General features: G+C 39.7%; 1 protein-coding gene and 1 long non-coding RNA gene across 7 annotated transcripts in view; one reads left to right on the forward strand and one right to left on the reverse strand.

Annotated features, from left to right (window-relative positions):
* Positions 1 to 17,101, forward strand: part of SYT9 (synaptotagmin 9) — a 69,277-nt gene extending 52,176 nt beyond the window's left edge. The window contains exons 4-8 of one of the 5 annotated variants that reach the window (XM_048948946.1): positions 8,398 to 8,518; positions 9,697 to 9,868; positions 10,496 to 10,625; positions 11,262 to 11,418; positions 12,448 to 12,558. In XM_048948946.1, coding sequence (XP_048804903.1) covers positions 8,398 to 8,518; positions 9,697 to 9,868; positions 10,496 to 10,625; positions 11,262 to 11,369 — 531 coding nt within the window. In that variant the 3' untranslated portion in view covers positions 11,370 to 11,418; positions 12,448 to 12,558. Of the gene's footprint in view, positions 1 to 8,397; positions 8,519 to 9,696; positions 9,869 to 10,495; positions 10,626 to 11,261 lie in introns of those variants that run through there. The other 4 variants (XM_048948945.1, XM_048948947.1, XM_048948948.1 and 1 more) reach the window with 4 other exon arrangements.
* Positions 1 to 24,296, reverse strand: part of LOC125694995 (uncharacterized) — a 120,781-nt gene that overhangs the window by 17,106 nt on the left and 79,379 nt on the right. The window lies entirely within an intron of this gene.

Consider the following 24,296-nt stretch of genomic DNA (forward strand, 5'->3'; position numbering starts at 1 on the left):
GCCTTCTCCTCTTCCTTACAAATGGCCAGGATTTAGCCTTGAAACCATGGGGGTTTATTTTCTCATCTCTTTCCACTTGCGTGATTTTCATCTACAGTTTATGTAACAGGAAGGCTGGCCCTCCCTGATTAGCTTGCATAATGTAATAACTATACTACACTACAAGGACAGTAACCTCTGCTTACTATGTTTTTTTTTCAGTCTCAGTATTCCACCTACAATTGAGGTCAAATCCAAAGTCTGTTGAAAAATGATGGGTTTTGACATGGCATATAATGACAGATGTTTATTAAAAGCTTTGGTTCTCACATTGATAAAGTACCATCCATTCTTTCAGATTGTGCTGTTAGACTGTTTTGTGAAACCACCCTCTGTAAGGCATCTCCTCTCTGTCTGCCCAACCTACCTGTCCATTTTTTTACAGTCTTTACCAGTATCATGGTTTTGGCTGGGATAGAGTTAAGTTGTGCTTTTTGTTGTTTTTTTTTTTGTTTGTTTGTTTTGTTTCTATTTTTGTTTTATAGCGGTTCATATAATGCTCTTGTATAGACTTTTTTATGAGAATAATGGTGATAACACACCAGTGTCATTGCTGAGCAGTGCTTACACTAAGTCAAGGACTTGTCAGCTTCTCACACTGCCTTGCCAGCAGTGTGCTGGCACACAAACAAAGGAGCTGGGGACAGAACCAGGACAGATGACCCAAAATGGCACAAGGGATGTCCCGTACCATATGATGTCATTACCAACAATAAAAGCTGAGGGAATGAGGGAGAAAGGGGATGTCTTTTGCAACAATGACATTTGTCAAATGCATGGTGAGCCCTGGTTTCCGGGATGTGGCTGAACACCTGCATGTCTATGAGAAGCAGTGATGAATTCCTTCTTTCACTCTGTTTGGATGTGTGACTTTTGCTTTACCTGTCAAACTGTCTATCTCAGCCCGTGAGTTCTCACACTTTTATCTTCCCAGTTCTCTCTCCATCCCACCTGGGGAGTGAGAGAGCAGATGCATTGTGCTGAATTGCCCTCTGGGTTTGAACCACAGCAGCTTAACATCAAAACTCTACCATCTCCCGTCTGAAGTTCCCTCTAGCTTTCCTTTCAAGAAAATAGTTGGTCTCCAAACAACTATTCCAATATAGAACAATTTGTATTTCATGGCTGTTCCAAAGCTTATCAACATTTCTAAGGCATTGCTGCTTTCTCTTCAGAGAGAAAAGTTTGAGTTGACTCTATGCTATACTTCAGCAGCATGAAATAATCAAACTCACTTTCAAGGAGCTTCAATTTCAAAAGATTTTTGAAGCATAATACCAAATGTGGCAACCCATAAACACTGATAGTGTGGCATGTACTGAAACGGAATATACTGGAAGAAATGGAGAAGTGAATGTGCCCACAGCACCTCACCTGTAAACTCACATCTTACAGGCTATGACATTTTCATTTTTAACTATTAGATCAGAAAGATAAAACAATCTTCTCTAGCTCTGAAGTGTTCCCATATCCTTCCCTACCAAACAGACACATTCCCTCCCCTGTCAAAATGATACAAGATGCACATAATTTCTGGAAGAGAAAAGGCAGAGAAAGGGAAGGCAGACTTTTTGTGTTGCTGAATTCATAGAGTACTTTGTATTTTGTAGAAAGCTATAACTAACAAGGAAGCTAAAAATTACTTTTTTTAACTTCTGACATCAATTTCTGACACAGCAACACACACATGAAGAGGACAGCTATTCCAGCTCTTCCAGCCACGTCTACTAATTTTAATCAGCTCAGTTCAGGCCGTTTATCAATTTACTTTGGAACAAATTAAGACATTATCTCAATAGCTATAGGATAATTCATTAAAGTCACTCCTGAGCCTATATTCAGCAAAGTAATTTAGTTTTTGGTTTACTAAATATAAAATTTACGTAAAGAATTCAAAGCCAGTAAAAGCTATAGGATATGAGTTTAAAAATAATTGTGAGTCTGAAGCTTATCAAATGGAAGCTTTTTAAAGTAAGGATCTTAATAGAGAATAATTTAGCAATAGTCTTCAGTGACTCAGTAAGAACATTCTGCAAATACGTTCAGATAACTGAAGACAACATGCAGCTAACCGATCAGAAAGGCAATTTCAGTTAATCCCTGCCATTCTATTTACAGCATATAAATTATGACAGTGGAGATGTAGAGTCTTCAGAAAGAGAAGTACAACACCTGCAGAAAAAGGCCTCTGTCCTTGACTTACTAAGGATACTGTGGCAAGACCAAGTTATGCATATGGCCTCCTCAGATACATTAACTGGATTTGTCGTAGCCTGTAAGACGTGAGTTTACAAGTGAGGTGCTGTGGACAGATTTACTTCTCCATTTCTTCCAGAATATTTCACTTCAGTATATGGCACACTGTCAGTGTTTGTAGGTTGCCACATTTGGTATTATGCTTCAAATGTCTTTTTCATTCATACCCTTTGACTCCTGTTACCCACATTCTAAGATATTCTGACTGACTAACATAAGACAAAGTCATGTCTGAAGGATTCTCCTTATACAGTGGTCTGTCCTAAAGAAAAACAATCATGACACAAGGATGATGGATTCAGGAGAGGAAAAAGAAAAATCTTTGTCTGGCTGTGATGTGATGACATAGGATTGCTTACAGCATAACTTTTATCTTGTTTTCTTTGTGAAATGGAAGAAAACCCAATGACACTAATCCAAAGATTAGAAGTTGCCAAGATGCTAAGCAAAACTCTTTGACTTTCACCATGGCATGGTCAATACAGACCAGGGAGCTCCCAATCCTGGTGTCACCAATGAGTTCATTTGCACTGTGAGCAACAGGTCCGGTATTGCATCTCCCCTGGTGGGATCATCTATTACTTGACTCAAGTAGTTATCCTCAATGCTTCCAGGAGCTTCCTGAATTGCCTACAGCTCGCTGTGCTACTTATCCAGCAGATAATTCATTCTTAAAAGATATTAATGAAGAATAATATACAATAAAAATTATCTTGCAGTACAGAAGAATAATTTCAGTAATTCCAGTGAAGATTATGAAATAACTGGATTTTTTTTTTTTTTAATTAAATTTGGACTGATATTCCTTCACTAGGAGTAGAAAAAAAAAACTAAGAAAAGAAACTAAGAAAAAGAAACGTAATACTGGTAATTAGTCCACAAATGATAGAATCTCATTTAACAACATGTCCATTTTATTCCTCGTTTCCAGTGACATGCAAAACTGCTAATGGAAGTAGTTTGTGACATCACAGTTTTCTGACAGAGCAAAAAATCTGTAAAACCTCTAAAATTGTGAGTGTCTTGAAAACCTGTTTCAGCAAGTAGCACCTTTAAAAGATGTCATCAAGGGTATTGCTCCCTCTGAGTGCTCCTCTTAATGGTGAAGCTGATCAGATGGATAAAACTATATCTGAGCACCTCACTACCCATCATTAGCATCACTTTATTTTTGTAATGTACCGGAAATAGAACAGATAGATAGATAGATAGATAGGTAGGTAGATAGATAGATAGATAAATAGATAGATAGATAGATAGGTAGATAGATAGATAGACAGACAGACAGACAGACAGACATGAGGAACTGAGGAACCTTCATAACTGAGGCATATAGTTTAGAGTGACACGGGCACTATGTGATAGCAAGCCTGCTACAGCTTGTTTGCTACAGAAATCAAATAGTTTTCTGGAGACATGGGCATGAAAGTTATGATTGTATAACTCAGCAATAGCATGTTTTTACCCAGACTGGAGACAAAGGGAGAACTTATGACCTATGATTTGTTCTTTACCTTCCATCTCTTGCCGCTTGTTTAGAATGATTTTACACACCTGTTCTCTGCACCCAACGTATTTAAGAAAAGGAATCAGTCCACAAGAGCAGTCTGATGCCAAACGTAATTCCCATTTGTCAGAAACTCCCTAACAGGTAACTATCAGGTTCCACTGAGAAGGTGTGATACAGCCTGAGTTTCCTATTGCTGCCTCAAAGGAATCAGACGTGAAGCCCTAAAGGGGTCCATTACCAAGTTCCCTTTAAGATTACACATCCTCCTGTTTGTCAGGCTGACTTACGCACAACCTAAGCACCATCATGGAGCTGCTGACACATTACTAAGCAGTGACTTATCCTTCGGGCTATTTGCTGAAAACCATTTTTAAAACTGTAAATAGCTTCTGATAATAGTCACACAAGCTATTAATGTGAGCACTAGAATTCAGCATTTTAAAAGACATGATATGTTAAATTTACAGGGGGAAATACTTGAAGAGTTGTCTTTGAAAGGCAGGGGCAATAAATCTTTCAGGAAAAGCCACTGAAAATGATTTTAATAATACAAATTTTTTAGCTGGTTACCAAGTGGAGCACTGGAGCTGCGTAAAGAATGACCCTGCCATGTTTGACAATATCTAAATATTCCAACACACAGTTAAAACAACAAGGTGCCTTATAGGGTTGGTTTTATGATGAAGAAAAATGGAATGATTTCACAGTGCTATCTTCTTCTAAGAGCTGTGGCCGAATACTGGAAAATAGCCATTCTCAAAATCTGCCAGTGACAAATTCCCCTCATTGCTCAGAATTAATTTCTGCGGCTTCTGAAATTCTGTTCCCTCGAGTTGCATACTTAGCAGTTGAAGATAGTATTCCACAGCTAGGAATCTTAGCACCTTGGAGCTGAGGAACTACACTTAAATTATGGATTTTTTTCTTTCTCACAATGGGAAGAAAAACTACCCCCTCTAAAATTTTCCTACTGTTAAGCAGAGGTGTCAGTCAAGAGGAACTTCTCCCAGATTTCTGATATCACTTTAGCTTGTAGGACCGAACGTCATCTTTTCAAACAGCACTTTGATACTTGCCACAAAGCAAGTCAGCAAAACAGTGCTGCAGCAGGTCTGCTTCCAAGCACGATCCAGCAAGACACTAAACAGGATGAGTCACATCAGCTATCCTGATACTGTCATGGCCTTTATCAGCTTTACAGCCACCACAAAACACTGGTCTTTAGAATGAAAGGGATGACAGTTGAGAAAGTTCAGCCAGGGTTAAAAACTAGTTATTACTGACAAAATGTCCTTATTATCAGCATTTTCCTTCTTTGACAGCAGCTCTCTCCAATAACAGCAGAAGGAAAGGAGCTATTTCTGACTGAATGCACATATTTTCTGAAATCCCTTCTGATGTACCTTTTTCTCTGATAGTGACCACCATTCTTTGTCTTGCATATCTCCCTACTAACTCAGAATTGTGTGCACATAGGCTCTGGGCACTGGTCTGTGCAGCAGCTCAGAGACAAACATTTGTTAGGAGTTCTTTCAAAGTATTTTCACTTACCTGTTATGCCCTCTACCATCCTTCATTTGGAGTGCGTTGGGTGGGGGGTTAAGTGCACATGTATGTGTGACATAGGAGTTGGCACAAACACAGCTGATAAAGACTCTTATCTACAGATGCATCGATCTTTTCTCAAAACAAAATGCTGTGCTCAATCCTTATTCAGAAAACACTGAGTATCTGATATCTAGTTAAATAGGGGAGAACATAGCAGTAGCCTCATGAAATAAGTGAAGCAGTCAAGGTAGAAGAGTAATCCCACTTCTGACAGTCATTTCCTGTGTCAGGCTCCAGTCAAATTCAAGAAAGGGAGGAGTGTTTAAGAGTGCCAGGATAAGGGTGCAAAATCTATGCAGATACATTTAAAAACATCATTTTTTCCATCCAGCTACATTCTATGAAACTTCACTACAAGACTGAGTTTTACAGGAAAATCAATTCAGAAAGCAAATATTTTCAGTGGATCAGAAAGTTCATCTGAGGTGAAATTGATTAAAAAAAAAATTAAGAATTATAGCAACTGTCTTTTCGCAACGTGCTGTGCTCAGTGGGATGCTTCTTCCACTTGTTCTCAGAAAACACTTGTCGGAAGCAATCTGTCATCCTCTTCCCACTAACAAATTACTCAATGGGGTATATATGTGGGAGAACTCCATTCATACCCCATGTCTTCTAGTTTAGACAAGAAGCTTCTCGCTGTGATGTCCTTTCTCATTAACTTTTTCTGAAGCTTTTTTATTTCCTGTTGAGATTTATTTATTATAGCAAGGACTGCAGCCCAGGCCTCCCTATTCCCAAGTGCTTGCCTCTAGACTCAGTATCTGATTAAGTCCAACAAATACCAGGCATTCTGAAGTACAACTATTTCAAAAAGAGAGGTGAATAAACCTTTGCTATTTTATTCTCAGGTAAGTTGCCATTCAGGAAACTATTTCTAACCATCCTTTGGGCATTTGCCAGTAGAAGCAAAGCATGTCACTAGTGATTTTGAAACAAAAGGCAGCGTTTCAAAATATTGATAAAATTACGTTGGATGGTTACAGTAATTCATTCACTCTCATGCCACTTAATCATAACAAGCAGTTGTCTTCAGAACCTGGTTTACTGTTATTTTGTGCCAAGGAATGACTGCTGATGTTATGTTGTCATCTCTCCCTGACACTTGATATTCTGGAACTGTTTTCCACATACCAAATGACAGACTCCCTAATGGATGTAAAAAACCTGAGGCAAACTGTACAAATCACACATGGGCCATTACCTTCCCCTCTCCAAGAAGCTCTAGGGAGGCTGGCATGTAAATCAGAAGCTGTGCCGTAGGTGCTGCTTTCCCCATACTGAGTGCAGTTCAGAAGACATGCTCACAATGACACAGGAGCAGCTGCCCTGAGAAAGGAGAAAAGCTGTTCCACACAGCTATGTAGGCAAGATAGACATGTTCCACAAGAGCTTTATTGCTCTTCCCTATACAATCTAGAACATATATTTGAAGGAAAACTTCTTACTGAAAAGTGAAATATTGGATTGCAGGCAGTAGGTCTATGAAGGTACCAGTTCACTTCTCAGTGAAAAAATTGCATATAAAATCTCAGAAATCCTTTGATACAATCCTTTATCCACTGTATTTTTTCATAAGAGTTTGGCCTAATAAATAATAAACAACTGAGTTCACAAAAAATTGAGATTTGCAGAAAACTTTGTCCTGCCCAAGCAATTTCCTCTGAACCTCACTGCAGGCATCCTTTGAGTGCACCCTCAGCAATTTGCTGACAACACCAAGCTGAGTGGTGCGGTTGGCACGGTGGAAGGAAGGGATGCCATTCAGAGGGACCTCAAGAGGCTGGAAAGGTGGGCCTGGGGGAACCTGATGAGGTTCAACACGGCAAAGTGCAGAGTTTTGCACTTGGGCCGGAGGAATCGCAGGCATCCATACAGACTGGAAGGAGCGGTGCTTGAGAGCAGCCCTGCGGAGAAGGACCTGGGGGTCCTGATGGATGAAAAGCTTAACATGAGCCAGCAGTGTGCTCTTGGGGCTTGGAAGGCAAATGGTATCCTGGGCTCCATCAGAAGAGGGGTGGCCAGCAGGGACAGGGAGGTGATTGTCCCCCTCTACTCTGCTCTTGTGAGGCCCCATCTGCAGTACTGCGTCCAGGTCTGGAGCCCCCAGCGCAGGAAAGACTGGGAGCTGTTGGAGAGGGTCCAGAGGAGAGCCACAAAGATGAGCAGGGGACTGGAGCACCTCCCCTATGAGGACAGGCTGAGGGAGCTGGGTTTGTTCAGCCTGGAGAAAAGAAGGCTGTGGGGTGACCTCACTGCAGCCTTTCAGTGCCTAAAGGGAGCCCACAAACAGGAGGGGAATCAACTCTTTGAAAGGGTTGATAAGGGCAGACAAGGGGAAATGGTTTTAATTTGAGGGAGGGGAGATTTGGGTTGGATGTCAGGGGGAAATTCTTTACAGAGAGAGTGGTGAGGTGCTGAAACAGCTGCCCAGAGAGGCTGTGGATGCCCTGTCTCTGGAGGTGTTCAAGGCCAGGTTGGATGGGGCCCTGGGCAGCCTGGTCTAGTATTGAATGTTGAGGTTGGTGGCCCTGCATGTGGCAGGGGGTTGGAGATTCATGATCCTTGAGGTCCCTTCCAACCCAGGCTGTTCTGTGATTCTGTGATTCTGCAGAAGAGAAGGCACAGACATCTGCTGCAGCTTGTCAACATTACATGCAAATCACTACGAAACAGAGCAAAGATGTTCCAGTACCTCATGGTACACCTCATCACATCAATGTGTCTCAGCTCCAAGAATGAGTAAAGAAAACTGTAGCTACATTTACACTTCACAGCTTTGAAGGTCTAGCAACAAATGTAGTGACTAGAATCTTGTGTGCATATGGGTTTCTGTTTTTCCAGCTGCATTTGAGAATGAAAATTCAGCTTCTGCTTACAGAAATGTAGATTCTCAAAGGTATAATTTACCTTTATGTCCTACGGATTATGTCTAGGGAAAACTGTTATTACTGCTTCATATTTTTTCTGTTTCCTTGGAACAGGATAATGTGGATCTTGGTGACCTGATGTTTTCACTCTGCTACCTTCCAACAGCTGGTAGACTAACTATTACAATAATAAAAGCAAGAAATTTAAAGGCAATGGATATCACAGGAGCATCAGGTAAGAATTTATTTAATGCTCAGTGTGGATTAGTGTACCATTTCCCTCCCAAGCCACAGAACTCCAGTATTGTCAATTACCAGAATGTTATTTGAAAAGAAGCGTTTTTACACTGCAAGCTCTTAAGTCTCCTTAGGAATTTCTGAGAAATAAATAATGTTTATTCTGGTTTAACTAACAGTTTAAAACAATCTCCTCTCTATAAGAGAACAACACTATTACTTCTAAAGCAACCATGATTCAAAACAGGATGAGGTGGTGAAGTTGATTTCATATTAGAGACTGGATCATACAACAGATTATTATGGTGGCACAGAGGCAAGCTGACCCTTGACAGTCTCCAAGAGACACCAAACCAATTCTGCTGCTGCTGGCATATGGACAAAACAGTCATCCCAAACTCCTTTCAACAACAGTTTCAAAATTGGCTAATGAAAACAAGAAAAACTAAATTAAATAAGAGCTCATAGATTCATTTTTCATACTAGAACTCCCAAAAAGGATCTACAATGACTCTCCTCTCCTCTCCTCTCCTCTCCTCTCCTCTCCTCTCCTCTCCTCTCCTCTCCTCTCCTCTCCTCTCCTCTCCTCTCCTCTCCTCTCCTCTCCTCTCCTCTCCTCTCCTCTCCTCTCCTCTCCTCTCCTCTCCTCTCCTCTCCTCTCCTCTCCTCTCCTCTCCTCTCCTCTCCTCTCCTCTCCTCTCCTCTCCTCTCCTCTCCTCTCCTTTTTCACTGCATCCATAATTATAATTCTCTTCAGAAACATAAACTGCAATTTCTTACACTTGGAATTATATTTAACCATACATCAATACTGTGTACAATGCTGTCATCTTCTGTCTAACCTATAAATTTGTAAAAGTAATTACGTTGTTGTAAATACACTGATACACAGGCTGATGTATAAAACAGTCATAGTTCAGTGGGTAATTTAATACTCTTTCAGAAGTCAGTACCCAAAGAAAAACTTATTGAAGCTGAATTGTTCATTATAGGATTTCCAACAGGTAAAGCTTTCCAATGTCCATTGTCTCCCAGTCATTCCATGGTAATAAAGAAGCTCAAATTCTAGATGCAAGTGACTGCAAACTGCACACAAGAATACTGCCTTTACTTTCCATCTATGTTTTCATAAAAAACAACAAAAAAAAACCAGCGTTGTTCTTATGATTCACACAGATCCCTACGTGAAGGTTTCTTTAATGTGTGAAGGAAGGCGACTAAAGAAAAGAAAAACTTCCACCAAGAGGAACACCCTTAATCCCGTTTACAATGAAGCCATAGTCTTTGACGTCCCTCCAGAAAACATTGACCAAATTAACTTGTCGATAGCTGTGATGGATTACGACCGGTGAGATACCTGTAGCTGTAAAATAACATTATCTCAAAGTCTGGTATAGTAGTTTTGCATCCAGGAATGAAGTTATCCTTTTTCTCGCAATGGAAGGGAAATTAAATATTTTCTCATGCTGAGTTAGGTGGAAGACTAAAATGTCTCACTGTCAGGCAGAATTTCCTTTCTAAATTTTAAAATGCAGATTTGCATCCATAACAAACATAACTAAGCTGCATGTGTTTACCAGAACAGAAATAACTGAACATACAATCAGTTCAGACACTGATTTTCTGTTTATGAGCAACTGCACTAACCCCTCAGACACATGCCTCAGTTTATAAAATTTGGCTCAGTTGACTTGTATTTGTAACTAGTTACAGAAAACAAACAACAATTTACATTTCTCATACAAAAATAAAATAAATGCATCTAGAAACACAGTGTTTGCTACCATGGATAATATACTAAATTATTTTGATTTGTGGAAAATTCAAAGAGCAAACCCTTGTAATTTATACTTTATTACATTATGCTATATATATATATCTAAAAAATCATGATTACTGCCTCTATGAAATATGCAAATGGTACGACTCTAAAGGTAATATTTTATGAAAAGCATATTATGGAACATTTTCACAGTGTAGGTCACAATGAGGTCATTGGAGTATGTCAAGTAGGCAACGATGCAGAAAGTCTAGGTCGTGACCATTGGAATGAAATGCTCTCATATCCTCGGAAACCCATTGCCCACTGGCATCCTCTTGCAGAGGTAAGAATTTTTCCTTGCTTTCCCATTACTATAACTGTTAAAATCTTAGTATATGGCATTAGAAATAGGATGAAATTTTACAAAAAAAAACAAGATCCACAAGTATACCCTAAAGCCTAGAAAAGAGCTCAGAAACACCAATACTGATAACATGCAAATTAAGTCTGCTCCTTTCAATTTCATGGGAACAGAAAGTAATTAATGTATTTGATAAATACACAAAAGCCACATACATTGTACAGTGGATAAAGGTTTCAGATTTTATTTTATTTGTTTGGGTTTTTTTTCTCGGTTGTTTTTGTTTTGTTTTTCAGACATAGGATAGAGTAACTGTCAATGATAATTGATATAAAGAAGTGGGCTTCCTAAGGTTTACCAATACCTATTGTTTTACTATATAAAAACCTAATCTGATTACTTCTATTACTTCTATTGTAAGACTATGTCATCTAGCAAATCTCAAGGAATGTCTATCTATCCTGAAAAGGGGAAAAAAAAAGAAAAAAAAAAAAAAGGTGTAAGTTTCTCTGGAGATTTGAGGCATTAATAAGAAGCCACGCAATTAGGAAAAAAATTTCAAGGTTCCTATGGTTTTTGTTTTGTTTTGTTTTGTTTTGTTTTGTTTTTTGTCTTCAGGGCCCTATTCAGCAGAAATGTTATGCAGGTCTTCTGCGCTTGGATGGCTGCCGAAGAGGCTTCCTCACCCTTTTAACCTATTCAGCAGAAATTTGGCATTCCTGTTGAACTCTTTCTTAGCCATATCCTCAGGGGCTATTCCACAGAGTCCAGTGGGGTAAAGATGTCCTTTTAATCCCTCTGTTTAATCCTCTCCCCTCCCAATACAGGAAATGCTAATCTTGATTCATGAGACACAAAACTTCAGTGTTCTAACTAAATTGCTTCCTAAGAGTTCCCATGGTTTATTTTTATGGTTACTCTCACTGGTTGAAGTCGGGCAATAATCCCAGTCAGGAGAAGCTACTATATTTATGGACAGTCACAATTGTCTGCTGAAAGAAAAGAAAAATTATCATATTAAGCCATGTGCAGTGCCATAAGCACCTGATATGTAGAGGCAGGCAGCTGACAGACACTTTCTGCAGTGTAGACTAGTGACCAGAATGCAACTAAAGACTTGACTTGGTTGCAAGCACCAGCATTAGGTTTTTCCATAAGTTAAATGTCACACAACAGGAAGATGTTACAAAATGGCAGAAATACTCCAGCCTTGTCTGTCTCCATGATCAATTACATTTTCTGGTTCCTGGGGACAACAGAAGCACATTTTCAACAGGGAGACCTTCGATCACTCCCAGCCCGTTGCAGCAGGGAAGCACTGTGAGAGAACAGGGATACCAACAGACAAGCATGGCTGTGAAGGAAGATCAAGCTAAGTCTGGAGCCCAGCTTTTTGTGCCCTCATTCAAAAGTTAGCTCCTGGCAAAAGTGCCACAATTGAAATACCCGCCTGGGCATTTGGGAGTTGAGTTTAGAAAAACATCACTGAGCTCTCAGCTGTAACCAAACCCTGATAGGAACGGACCAAGGGAACACATGAGGAGCACTATAACAGTTATGTCCTACAAAATGAAAAGTGTCCCTTAGCAGAAGTTGGCTACATCCTTAAATCAAACTTGCCTTCCCTCTTTGATAAGTTTTATTGCAGCCAGAGCCCACAATCAGGTTTTGACAGCTCTTCCCTTTTTTGCAGGCAACCTGTTCTTTTCATACATGCCTTGCTAACTTCTTTAGATTTCATTGCTGTGAATTGCTTTTCATGCCACGGAGCTAAAGAGAGACTAATTTTTTTTTCCCTTCCCAGGAATCAAGTGGGGGAGGGTATCCAGCGCATCCAGGCTGTGCAGAGAAATATATACACAGCATATCATTTTGGTTCCTGAATCAGGATTAGGCTCAGCGAGAGTTCTGGAACCTCTGTGGCCACAACCATAGGACCCTGAATACTGCTGAATAGAACCCTCAGTCTTCAACTGTGTGAAGAGCTATTGGTTTTGAGTAGTGCAATATTATCCACTTGTAGCATTAGTTCTCCAGCTGACACTATTGCTACTGATAGATTTTTTGTATGGTCATAAGCATTACCCAAATTCAAGTCAAATGTTTTGCTCATTAGAATAACCCAGGTTTTACAAGCAACATGACAGCAATGAAAACAACAGATATTGGAGCCAGCTTTAAATATGATTATTGTATTTGCAAAGGAAAAAAGAAGTGCAGTATTGTAAATGTAAAGCTATGTAAGTCATTTTTTCCCAAGAATGACTGTCATCAGACTTTTTTGATGGTGAGTTGTATCTTTCATCTCCATGTCTCCTTTCACCTGACATGAAAACAAGACTAATTCACTCCTTTGCAGATATGCTTCAAATCCTTCAAAGCTGTAAAAAGTTCTGTTGGGTGACAACAAGATACATACAGTGTTTGCAATGACAGCATGTTCTTTTAGAAAGAAGATAAGGATCTGTGTAGTATGGAGACTGGGAGCCCTCGGTGTTATTAGATGATTTTCCAGTCACTGCTTTTCACTGTGTCCATAACACTGTGAAGGGCTGGAAGAATCTCACAGGTGGCTTTCTTTCATCATACACACAAGCACACACACACACCATTTTAAAATGCCACTCCAAACCTATATAATGTCTGTGAAGACTATTATTTGTAGTAGAACTAACATTGACAGGGCTACCTTAAATGACTGTACATTGTAAATGCTAATGAATTCTGACCATTTTAAAAATAAAAATAAAAATCAAAGCAAAGCACTGAATTCTTTCACATAATGAACTCTAGGTCCTGGAACAACAGTCCCTCGGATAAATTTTGCTCATTATTTATCCATGCATAGGGTTAACTTCCTTAATTTTTTCATAGAGAGACTTTGAATCAAGTTTTTACATCAATATCTTTACCTTAAAAGGGCAAATGCAAATTATGTGTGTATTATACAATCTAGTAGCCTGCTAAACACAGGTAGGTAGCCCTTGTCTTTGTATATACTGTTCAGGTAAGTTTATGCACATGAACATTGTTTTGCATCTTGTATGTGTTAAATGCTCACCATTTTCAGTTTCTAATTGAGCTGACACATGTGTGACTGTAAAAAAATCGAGAAAATATTTGCAACTTTTATTAAAAAAAAAGTTGTATAACTTGTTATTTGAGGATCTTCCAGAAAACCAGAATTGTTAACAGGTAAAAACACAGCCTAATGGTTGCAGAAGATCTTGGATCTGTTCTAAATGTGTAGTGTGGCTATAAAGCAGAAGTCTTAAAAGTACAGTTGTTATAAAAAAATAAAAATAAAATGTCATGCTATGCTATGAAGAATTTAGCTATCACATACAAGGACACTCCTGGCAAACTCCACAACTGTTCAAAGCCTGCCTGAGCAAAATTTCAGATTGGTAACAGGTCACGTCCAGAGCAAAAAAATACAACGTAGCCCTAGCAAATGTATCTCAGTACATGCTCAAGTGAAGCCTTATGTCAGCAGACCAGTGATGTAATACAGTGCTCGTAACTGTTCATGTATGATCTTCACTTCAGGCAAAATTCTGCACTCTTTACTCAGGCACATCTCCCAGGAGCCAACATGGGGAGATAAGCACGAACAGAGGAGGAGGACCTTTTCCTTGTAAGTGGAGATCTTTGATTTCCTGGATAAATCAGCATAGATGCAATCCCACGTGGGCAAAGCAGGCAGCTGCATGCTTTCCCGCTGCAATGGCTATTACCAGGGCAATGTTATGAACAGTAGCTTCTGTAAGAATGAAGAGACCTATGCAGCTAGTTCATTTTGTCTCCGTGGAACAGAGCAGAAATCTTTCTCAGATTTGCCTCAAGTGACTCAAAAGGGCGTCAGCAGAAAAGTAGTGTCATTGTAATTGCTAATGTTTTTTATTTTATTATCATACTCAGTTCATTTAATGCTCAAGGGGCTGGCATCAAGAGAATGATTTTGAAAACAGTTTGAAATATTTCTTTTACAAAGAAAAGGAAAATCTTATTTTTCATTTTTTTAATTTTCCTAATTCTTGCTCTCTGACTCATGACTTACAAGCTGTTACACAGGCTATGGCATTATTTCGTGCTTTATAAAAATATCTGCCTTTCCATAGTACTGCATAAGTGGAACAGTAGTTGTTTTCTGTGCTTCTCCCTCTTCACCTTTTGACTCAACTTAATCTATACTACTCCCTAGACCTTCAGTAGACCCATGTTACAGTTCTGGTGAGCCAGGCAATAGCAATACTGGACATAACAGAGCATCTACTGCTAGAACACCAGTTGGAAATGCAGTACTGTGATCCCAGTACTGGTCACTCTCTTTGCTGAACTATAATTCCCAGTGGTGAATTAGTAGAACAGCTCATAAGAATAACTCCAAACCTCCAACCTTCATTTGTTTTATTTCCTGTGAAGACACAATTATGCTGTATCACAAGTGTTACTGAAGCAAAAAGGGAAATCCCCTAGAAATGCATCTCAGCAAGATTTTAATCCCACTTTACTCATTAACAATATTCTATTAAACCCTTAGTTTTTCATAAGAAGCCACAATTTCAGATAGATTTTTTTATGAAAAAAAGTGAGAGCTTTCCAAGGTTCCGATACTAAGCAGGCTATAATTGGCTGTCGTGTGAAATTCCAGGGCTAAAACACTCACAAGCACAACCCTTCTGCAGCTGAATGTTGAAATTCCTTTGTTTTCACTGAAGTCGCAAGGTATTAAAAGCACTTGAGGATTTTGAGTATCATTTTCCCCTGTAAATAATCCTGGCAATACACCAACCATACATGAATTGCAACCTGCAGAAGCAGGGACTAGAAGACAAAAAAAAAAAAGCAGAGAAAAAAGATCCACCTCTCATACTATTCCTGCCAGTCAGTACACCTCAGCATTCTGTACCAGCTGATACATAAGACAGCAAACTTCTTATATAGGCGGGCAATGCAGCTGCCAGTAGCAGAACTAGTACAACAGCAAAGGGCAGCAGAAAAGAACGAGAAGAAAGATTCTCTTAGTTGAACCTATGTTTGGTTTGAGGAGTAGTTGATATGTTTTTTCACTTTTTAAACTCCAACCATTATACAAAGCTATATTAACACTTAGCACCTAAAGGTAAATTGACGATTTTATCACCTGGCAATGTTAGAGCATTAAGGGGACTTTGCTATTAAAAAGTAATAGTAATAATAAAACTCTTAAAAGCTCTCTTTATTCTCTTCTAGTCTAAAATGAACAAATGATAAAGGGAAAGGGAGAAAGGACTGGAAATTTACTTGAAGAATCTTTTTGACCCATTTAGAAATCTATAATATTAAATTACTGTTAATGCATTTTGGGTTTATTTGAACAGAAAGAATTAAAAAAAAAAAAAAAAAAGGAATCACACAGTAGGTGAGTCAGCATGAAGTGTTATCAATAAAACGTTTTCTTGCCTTTAGAACAATGTATTTAAAAATATTTACATCTCAGTATCAATTGAAAAAACAATGGCTTTCTTGTTCCAAAAGAAAAAAAAAAAGCATATAGAGAAAGTTATCCACCACATTGTAGAATTTAACATAAGCCTCCATGCTGAGGAAAATAGGAGCAGGACAGACTCTGTAACAACTTCACTTTGATACTTGCTGTAAGTACTGGAAAGCCTTGATTGCAACCATAATTCTGTTCCAAAGTGACAGCCTTATGATTCATGAATCAAGCTATGCAAGGTGTGAATTACTCTGCAAGAGCACAGCACACTCAGCTGAGCTGCTTTTAGAGTCACCATCTAATACAGTGAGTTGTGCAAGGAACTCTGGCTGAAGTCCTCCACAGTCCCCAAAGGACCTCCTTGAAGGGCCATGAAATGCACTAGTCCAGGTGGCAGAAAGAGACACCATTCAGGAGAGGTATCACCAGGACATACTCAGCTGCTGACTGAGCACAGCACACAGGGTACGGAAGGGAAGGTGACATGAGAACTTGTAAGCATCTGGGTTGTTTGTTTTGTCTGGATTTTTAGTTAGTCTTTCCATTGCTCACTTAGACATTGTAAAACTGGACTGTTTTACTCAGTTGCATGCTGGCCAGCTGTCATTTTTAATGCCCCTTGCAAAGGTGTGTGAAGAGAGCTGTGTTGTTTTTGTGTACTTTCATTTTTAATAACACGAACATTGTACTGTACTTTATTATTTCCTGTTCAATAAATAGGCTTGGTATCTCTGTTTCATGTCTAATTTTCAAGAGCAGAGCCATTCCTGTACTGAGGCTCTCTCAACTAGGTGGGCTTTTTTTGTTTTTTGTTTTTTGTTTTGTTCAGTAAAAATAATGCATGATTTCTTTTCGCAGTGATGGTTTGAGGGACAAAAAATTTCTTAATTTTGTAATATGTACTACAATCTTCTAAACACAAGTAAAAATGTACTGTGATCTATTTATATAAATCTAGTCTGAACAAGTAATTTTGATCTTAATAAAAACTCTGTAAGAAATTGTGCAATTGTAATTTATTGCTATTTTGTATTTAATAAATGAAAGTTCAGTTCATTATTCAAAAACACTGAAAACACTTTGGAAAGTGTTTTAACTCCATTTTTTTCCATGTTTTTTTCTATAAAATAAATGAGATCAGAGGAAAAAAAAACTGTTAACATCATAGTTACTGTCAATGGTTTATGGGCTGGTTGGGCCCAGTTCTGTGAGTAGCGGGGCAGAGGGATTTCACAAAGTCTGCACCTCCAGAAAAGGGAAACAGGGGACCCCAAAATAATTAAAAACAGCAGCAACTGAGGAGAAACAAACTAGTTTGCTAAATGCAGTATTGGAATGCAAGATAACACACAGTAATACAATATAATTAGAACTGAAGCTAATAAATCAAAGATAATGAGAGAGAGAATGTCCGAAAGGTGGATGGGCCTCACCATAACGCTGAGGTGAGATGCACAGTCCAGTTGAGCAGCAGGGAGACAAAGAAGAGCCAACAAAGAAGAGGAAATCAGGTGACCTTGCCAGGAGTTGTATCTCCTCTCTGATCACAAAGCCCCCTGGGGAACATAGTTCTTCTTCTCTTCAAGACAGGTACCCAGAACTTGAGCACTAACAGTTAAACTCCCAGTGTACTACATGATGTTATGATGTGGAATACCAAAAACCAAAGATCACAAAACCATGACAGTTACTTTACTGCACTCCAACATGATTTGGGATTTTGAATGCAGAATCTTCCTCTTGTTTACCTCTGTGGATGTAATTTTTATTATAGAAATATTTTTAAATATATCAAACATGAATCTCATATGTAATAATAAAGAATAAAAATAAAGAAGATACAGAAGTACTTTTACCAACACATAGGATGGTAAATTACCATACCAAAATTAGTATTTAACATGGCAGATTAGCAAGATTAGCATTCTTCTTGTCGAAACCTGACATGTAGCTTGGGGAAATTCCCAGGGTTCCACTGGCAGAGCCCAGAAACAAATGGAAAAAATAGCACAGATGTCACTGTGGTGTGACCACAACTGTACCTAAAAGGGCTATATTCTTATTTTATTTCATGTGAACTGAAATATTACATATGCATCAGCAAGGCTTCTACATGTGCATAACTTCTAATTAACTTTGAGATTCTCTATCTTTTTGGGGGGTAAGCTTGGTTTTTTCTCATTTGGAAGATCTAGCCTACGTGCAAATACTGGGTCATTTACATAAAATACAGGGTCAGTGACATAAAAAAAAGTGACAAAATAATTCCGTGCAACTGAAAAAAAATTTAACGTAGGTGTTGTCATATTTAGAGTATCTGACATCACAAATATATGGGAAAGGAAATCATAGCAAGCTAGTTATGTTGAAGTTACTATTATCACCAATAAAAGTAGAATTGTAACTTGGGTTGGAAGGGAGCTCAAAGGTCAACCTCTCTGCCATGGGCAGAGTTGCTAACCACTAGATCAGGTTGCGCAGGGCCTTATCCTGCTGGCCTTTAACACCTCCGCATACTCTACAGCTTTTCTGAGGCAACCATCTCAGTGATGAAACTTCCCCTGACATCTAATCTAAATCTCCCTCCTTTAGTTTAAAGCCATTCCACCCTGTCCTACCACTGTCTACCCATGTTCAAAGTCGATTTCCCTCCTGTTCATAATCTCTCTTTAAATATTCAAAGGCCTCAATGAGGTCTTCCTGAAGCCTTCTCCAGACTGAATATGACAAGTTCCTTTATCATGTCTTTGTAGGAGAGGTACTCTAGCACTTTGATTATCTTCATGGTCTTCCTTTGGACCATCTCCAAAAGCTCCGCATCTTTCCTGTGTTGTGGGCCCCAGACAAGGATTCAGTACTCCAGATGGATCTTTACAAGAGCAGAGTAGAGAGACAATCACCTCTTTCTCTCTGCTGGCCACACTCCTCTCTTTTAATGCAGCCTGGGATACCGTTGTCCTTCTGGACTGTACAAGCACACTGCTGACTCATGTTAAGTTTTTATCTACAAGGACCACAAAATCCTTCTTGGGAGGGCCAAGTGTTCTCAAAGTGCTCTCCCAGTTTGAATACATATATGGAATTGCCCTAACCCAAGTGCAACACACTGTACTTGGATTTGTTGAACCTCATTAGGTTTACACAAAGCCCACATTTCACGTTTATCAAGGTCCCTTTGGATGTCATCCCTTCCTTCTGTCCTACCACCTGAACCACTCAGCTCGGTGTCATCTGCAAACTTGCTGAGAGTGAACTTGATCCCATCATCTGTGTCAGTGATAGCGATGTTAAAAAGTGCCAGTCTTAAGATGGACCCCTGGGGGACACCACTCATCACTGGCCTCCATCTGGACCTGGAGTCATTTGCCACAACTCCAGCTGCGACCTTCTGACAAACTCCTTATCCACCAAATAGTCCACCCTCTGAAGCCATATCTCTACAATTTAGAGATAAGGATGTCAAAGGCCTTGCAATCCAGGAGGACTATATAACTTGCCCTCACTTTGTTCACCGATGCTGTCACTCCATCACAGAAGGCCACTAGCTTGGTCAGGCATGAGCGGCCCTTGGTGAAACCTTGCTGGTTGTCTCAGCACCTGCAAGCCCTAAACAGCCTCCTGTCTTTCTGCATTCCATACAGATGCAGGGAAAGGAAATATGTGCACTAGACAGCTTCCTTGACAAGATCATAAGAGATGGAAAGACATGTGAATAGGTGTCAATGACTGTCAATGTTAGCTATCCCCCTCTGTCCCAGAAGACAAACTAAACTAGACTATAGCAGGAAATATTTAAGAACTTAAGACGTTTTTAAACGTCTTTTATTTTTTATATTTGTCAAAAATATTGTTTTCATGTTTCTATTTCTTTGTTAAAAGTAAAAGCCTCTTCCTCAGTCAAAACAGGCCTACACATCTCTTTTCAAGACCCTTTTCCAGCAGAGTCATCATTTAACTCTCCATATAACCAACATATTTTAAACAAAACTTCAGTAAAACAGGGACAGCTGAAATACTGATTGCAGCAGTCTTCGTGGGCAATGCTATTAATAAACCGAAGGTGACAAGCAAAAGGTTGATAATCCCTGTATAGTCAATGAATATACAGATGTTATAATTACAAAATATACAAGAGAGTTTGACTAAGCAGATTAATACACCAAAAAAGAACAGATAGAATGCTTAGCCTTGTCCTGGGCTCACTAGGAAACTCCAAAGGAGGGATCTCCAGAAAAAGATCTTTCCCCTGGTAGTCAGCTCTTAAATGGGTCTAGGAGAGGTGCAGCCAGGTCTAAAAAAACCCAAAACAAACAAACAAACAAACTATATAATTTTAAACCCATCAACTGAAATTGCAACAATTTGACCTTCCAGCAGACGGGTGGATTGCCTTCACCTGTGCTCCCAGGGCTGACTCCTTGCTCGCCTCTGGTGATCAATCAGAGGTTCAGGCCATGATTCAGCAGTTCCCATACAATCCCCATTGAAAAAGCTTGATCTATAGCAGAATTAAACCTACAAATTCAATTGCTCCTTCGCGTTTAATACCCATCAAGATGGAAATTATGGGAGATACCATATTAGTAACAGTTATGGGAGTACCATAGGAGTTTTAGTAGCAGCTGAGACTCTCCACAGGGGAAATGCCTGATGAGATCTTGAAGCAAATTGGAAACAGAGCCTGAAGGGTCAGGCATGAGTGTCAGAGCAAGACAATGTCCCAGAACAGCCTTGGACACAGACCATTCAGCAAGAAACAAGTAGCTCAGAAAACAACAGAAAGCGGTATGACAAAGTTAGCAAACTTTGGGACTCCAAAGGTAGCCGTTTTCCAGGAAAGGAAAATATACCATGCAGTGACTGAAATTTGTCACAGTTGGCCCTGAAAGCTGTTTCTAATAAGCAACATCTTTTTCCCTTTTCTTTTCTTTTCTTTTTTTTTTTAACGCTTCTATAAATGTTAAACAAAAGCCACACTCTGCCTTGAAACAGAAATCAGCAGATCTATCAGGGTCAAATCCTACCCTTCCATGACTTGTACAAATAGGAAGCTGTAATGTTCAGAACTGGAAACTGAAATTGTTCCTTAGCAGCTGTGAGAACACAGCTTGTTTCAAGTAACACTTTATCACTGTGATCAGTTTTTTAATATTGCCATTTAAACAGAATCAAATCCTTTGCTGGAAATGCTTATGCGTTTCTCTTTTCCAAATTAATTAATGACACGGTAATCTGGTGCACCATGCTGTCCAAAAGGTCATAGCCTTAAGCCACTTAAAATTGCAAATAACCATTAGTGAATTTATGTTCCAATAAAATAACCTGTGTTCCATAGCATGAGATGTACCCGAGCAGACAAGTCTGCTCCAAGGAGCCTATTAAAGAATGATGGAAAAGTTCAGTTAAGGTCTAAAAAAAGCCAAAACAAACAAACAAACAAACTATATAATTTTAAGCCCATCAACTGAAATTGCAACAATTTGAACTTTCTGAATGATTTTCAACCTTAAAAAAAAAAAAAAAAAGTTCTTGAGCAAATATACCACTATATGAGTAAATAAATCACTGAAATTTGGTGAATAACCTCACAGTTTAAAATAAACAATTCTAATCTCACCTAATCTAATCTAAAATCTTTTAGTCATACTACATGTATTCTTTGGTATAAAACATTATCTCTCCAAACATGACAGCATTTTACTTTCAGTTCAAATTTTTTTAACATATATCATATGCCTTTGCTAAACCTGATCCACTCTCCTCCATTGCCCAGGAGGAATCTCACTCAGATACTAGCTTACCCAGGCCACGCAACATCAAACATAGTAGTAAAGTTCAATTGACCCCTAAAGGAAATTCTGCTTCATTTTGAATTTCATAACCAAATTCCTAAAAAAATATTTTGAATTAATAGGAAAGGACTTTGGGAGCTACAAGAACTGCAAACACCCGTAAGTCTTATGTCTGCATCAAGTAGAACAATACAGAATCACAGAATGGCCAGGTTGGAAGGGACCTCAAGGATCATGAATCTCCAACCCCCTGCCACATGCAGGGACACCAACCTCGGCATTTAATACCAGACCAGGCTGCCCAGGGCCCCATCCAACCTGGCCTTGAACACCTCCAGGGATGGGGCATCCACAGCCTCTCTGGGCAGCTGTTCCAGCACCTCACCACTCTCTCTGTAAACAACTTCCCCCTGACATCCAACCCAAATCTCCCCTCCCTCAAATTAAAACCATTTCCCCTTGTCCTGCAGTTATCAACCCTTTCAAAGAGTTGATTCCCCTCCTGTTTGTGGGCTCCCTTTAGGCACTGAAAGGCTGCAATGAGGTCACCCCACAGCCTTCTTTTCTCCAGACTGAACAAACCCAGCTCCCTCAGCCTGTCCTCATAGGGGAGGTGCTCCAGTCCCCTGCTCATCTTTGTGGCTCTCCTCTGGACCCTCTCCAACAGCTCCCTGTCTTTCTTGCACTGGGGGCTCCAGACCTGGACGCAGTACTGCAGATGGGGCCTCACAAGAGCAGAGTAGAGGGGAACAATCACCTCCCTGTCCCTGCTGGCCACCCCTCTTCTGATGGAGCCCAGGATACCATTTGCCTTCCAAGCCCCAAGAGCACACTGCTGGCTCATGTTAAGCTTTTCATCCATCAGGACCCCCAGGTCCTTCTCCGCAGGGCTGCTCTCAAGCACCGCTCCTTCCAGTCTGTATGGATGCCTGGGATTCCTCCGGCCCAAGTGCAAAACTCTGCACTTTGCCGTGTTGAACCTCATCAGGTTCCCCCAGGCCCACCTTTCCAGCCTCTTGAGGTCCCCCTGAATGGCATCCCTTCCTTCCACCGTGCCAACCGCACCACTCAGCTTGGTGTCATCAGCAAATTGCTGAGGGTGCACTCGATTCCATCGATGCCACTGATAAAGTTGTTAAGAGCACCGGTCCCAAGACAGACCCCTGGGGACGCCACTCGTTACCAGCCTCCACCTGGACACAGAGCCATTGATGACCACCCTCTGTCTGCAGCCTTTCAACCAATTTCTTATCCATCGAGTGGTCCACCCATCAAATCCACATCCCTCCAATTTGGAGATAAGGGTGTGGTGGGGGACCATGTCACAGGCCTTGCTCAAGTCCAGGTACATGACATCAGTCACCTTCCCCTTGTCCACCGATGCTGTCACTCCATCATAGAAGGCCCCCAGATTGGTCAAGCATGACCTGGTGAAGCCATGCTGGCTGTCTCGGATCACAAGCTCGTTCTCCACTTTTGGGGTCAATAACAAAAATATGCTTAGGTCATTATAAATGGCACAAGATTCCTGAAATCATTACTACACAAAGGTAGCAGAAAGCTATTGCATACCTGGGATCACCATCATATTCTGTTCAGTACTATAATGGCACAGGGTTGGTAATTGGAAATAAACATTCTACTACTACATGTGGTTTTCTTGCTATTGGTTTCAGGAGCTAAGATTTTCTGACATATTTTTTAATCCGTATTTTCCCAAATAAATTCATTTCTTGCATCTTTTTTCAATTATTTTTAAGTGTCCCAGAATTCTTCTATGATACCTGAGCCAAAAGTGAAAGTGCATTGCAATGGAAGGTGGAATTCTGAATGTGACAATGGAGCTGAATCTCCTCTCAGTGAGAGGGCTGGAAGCTGTTTCCTCCTTCCCTCAATTTAGATCTATTTCAAATTAAAACTAGTTTCAAGTGCTGCCAACTACAACTCAAACACTCCCCATAAAATAAATTTCTTCTTTTCATCAGAAGTATCTTTAGATTTAGTTTTATGGCTTTGTTGAATTATTTTTATGTTTCCTTAAGTCTGCTTGAAAATCTGAATGCCAGTCTCTCCCTCTTCCCTTTCCCTGTTAAAATAAGGACATTTCAAGGCAGGAAAATCAAAATCTCTAGAGCCCTGTGGATGAGCTCCAAGGTACTTTGCCTTAGAACTTTCACTCCAAGCAGAAATATTATCTAAGCCACATCTAATTATATGCCTAATAGGTATTCATTTAAATTTTGTGCTGTTTTCACTTCCCCCCCCTTACATACTTTTCTGCTATCCACCTATTCTTCTCTTTATATTCCTTCCTCATAATCTTTTCTGCATCATCTTTTCCTTAGCTATTTTCAATAGAGAGATTGCTTCAATGATACT

This window comes from Lagopus muta, chromosome 6 (assembly GCF_023343835.1).
Source record: "Lagopus muta isolate bLagMut1 chromosome 6, bLagMut1 primary, whole genome shotgun sequence".
NCBI classification, from domain to species: domain Eukaryota; kingdom Metazoa; phylum Chordata; class Aves; order Galliformes; family Phasianidae; genus Lagopus; species Lagopus muta.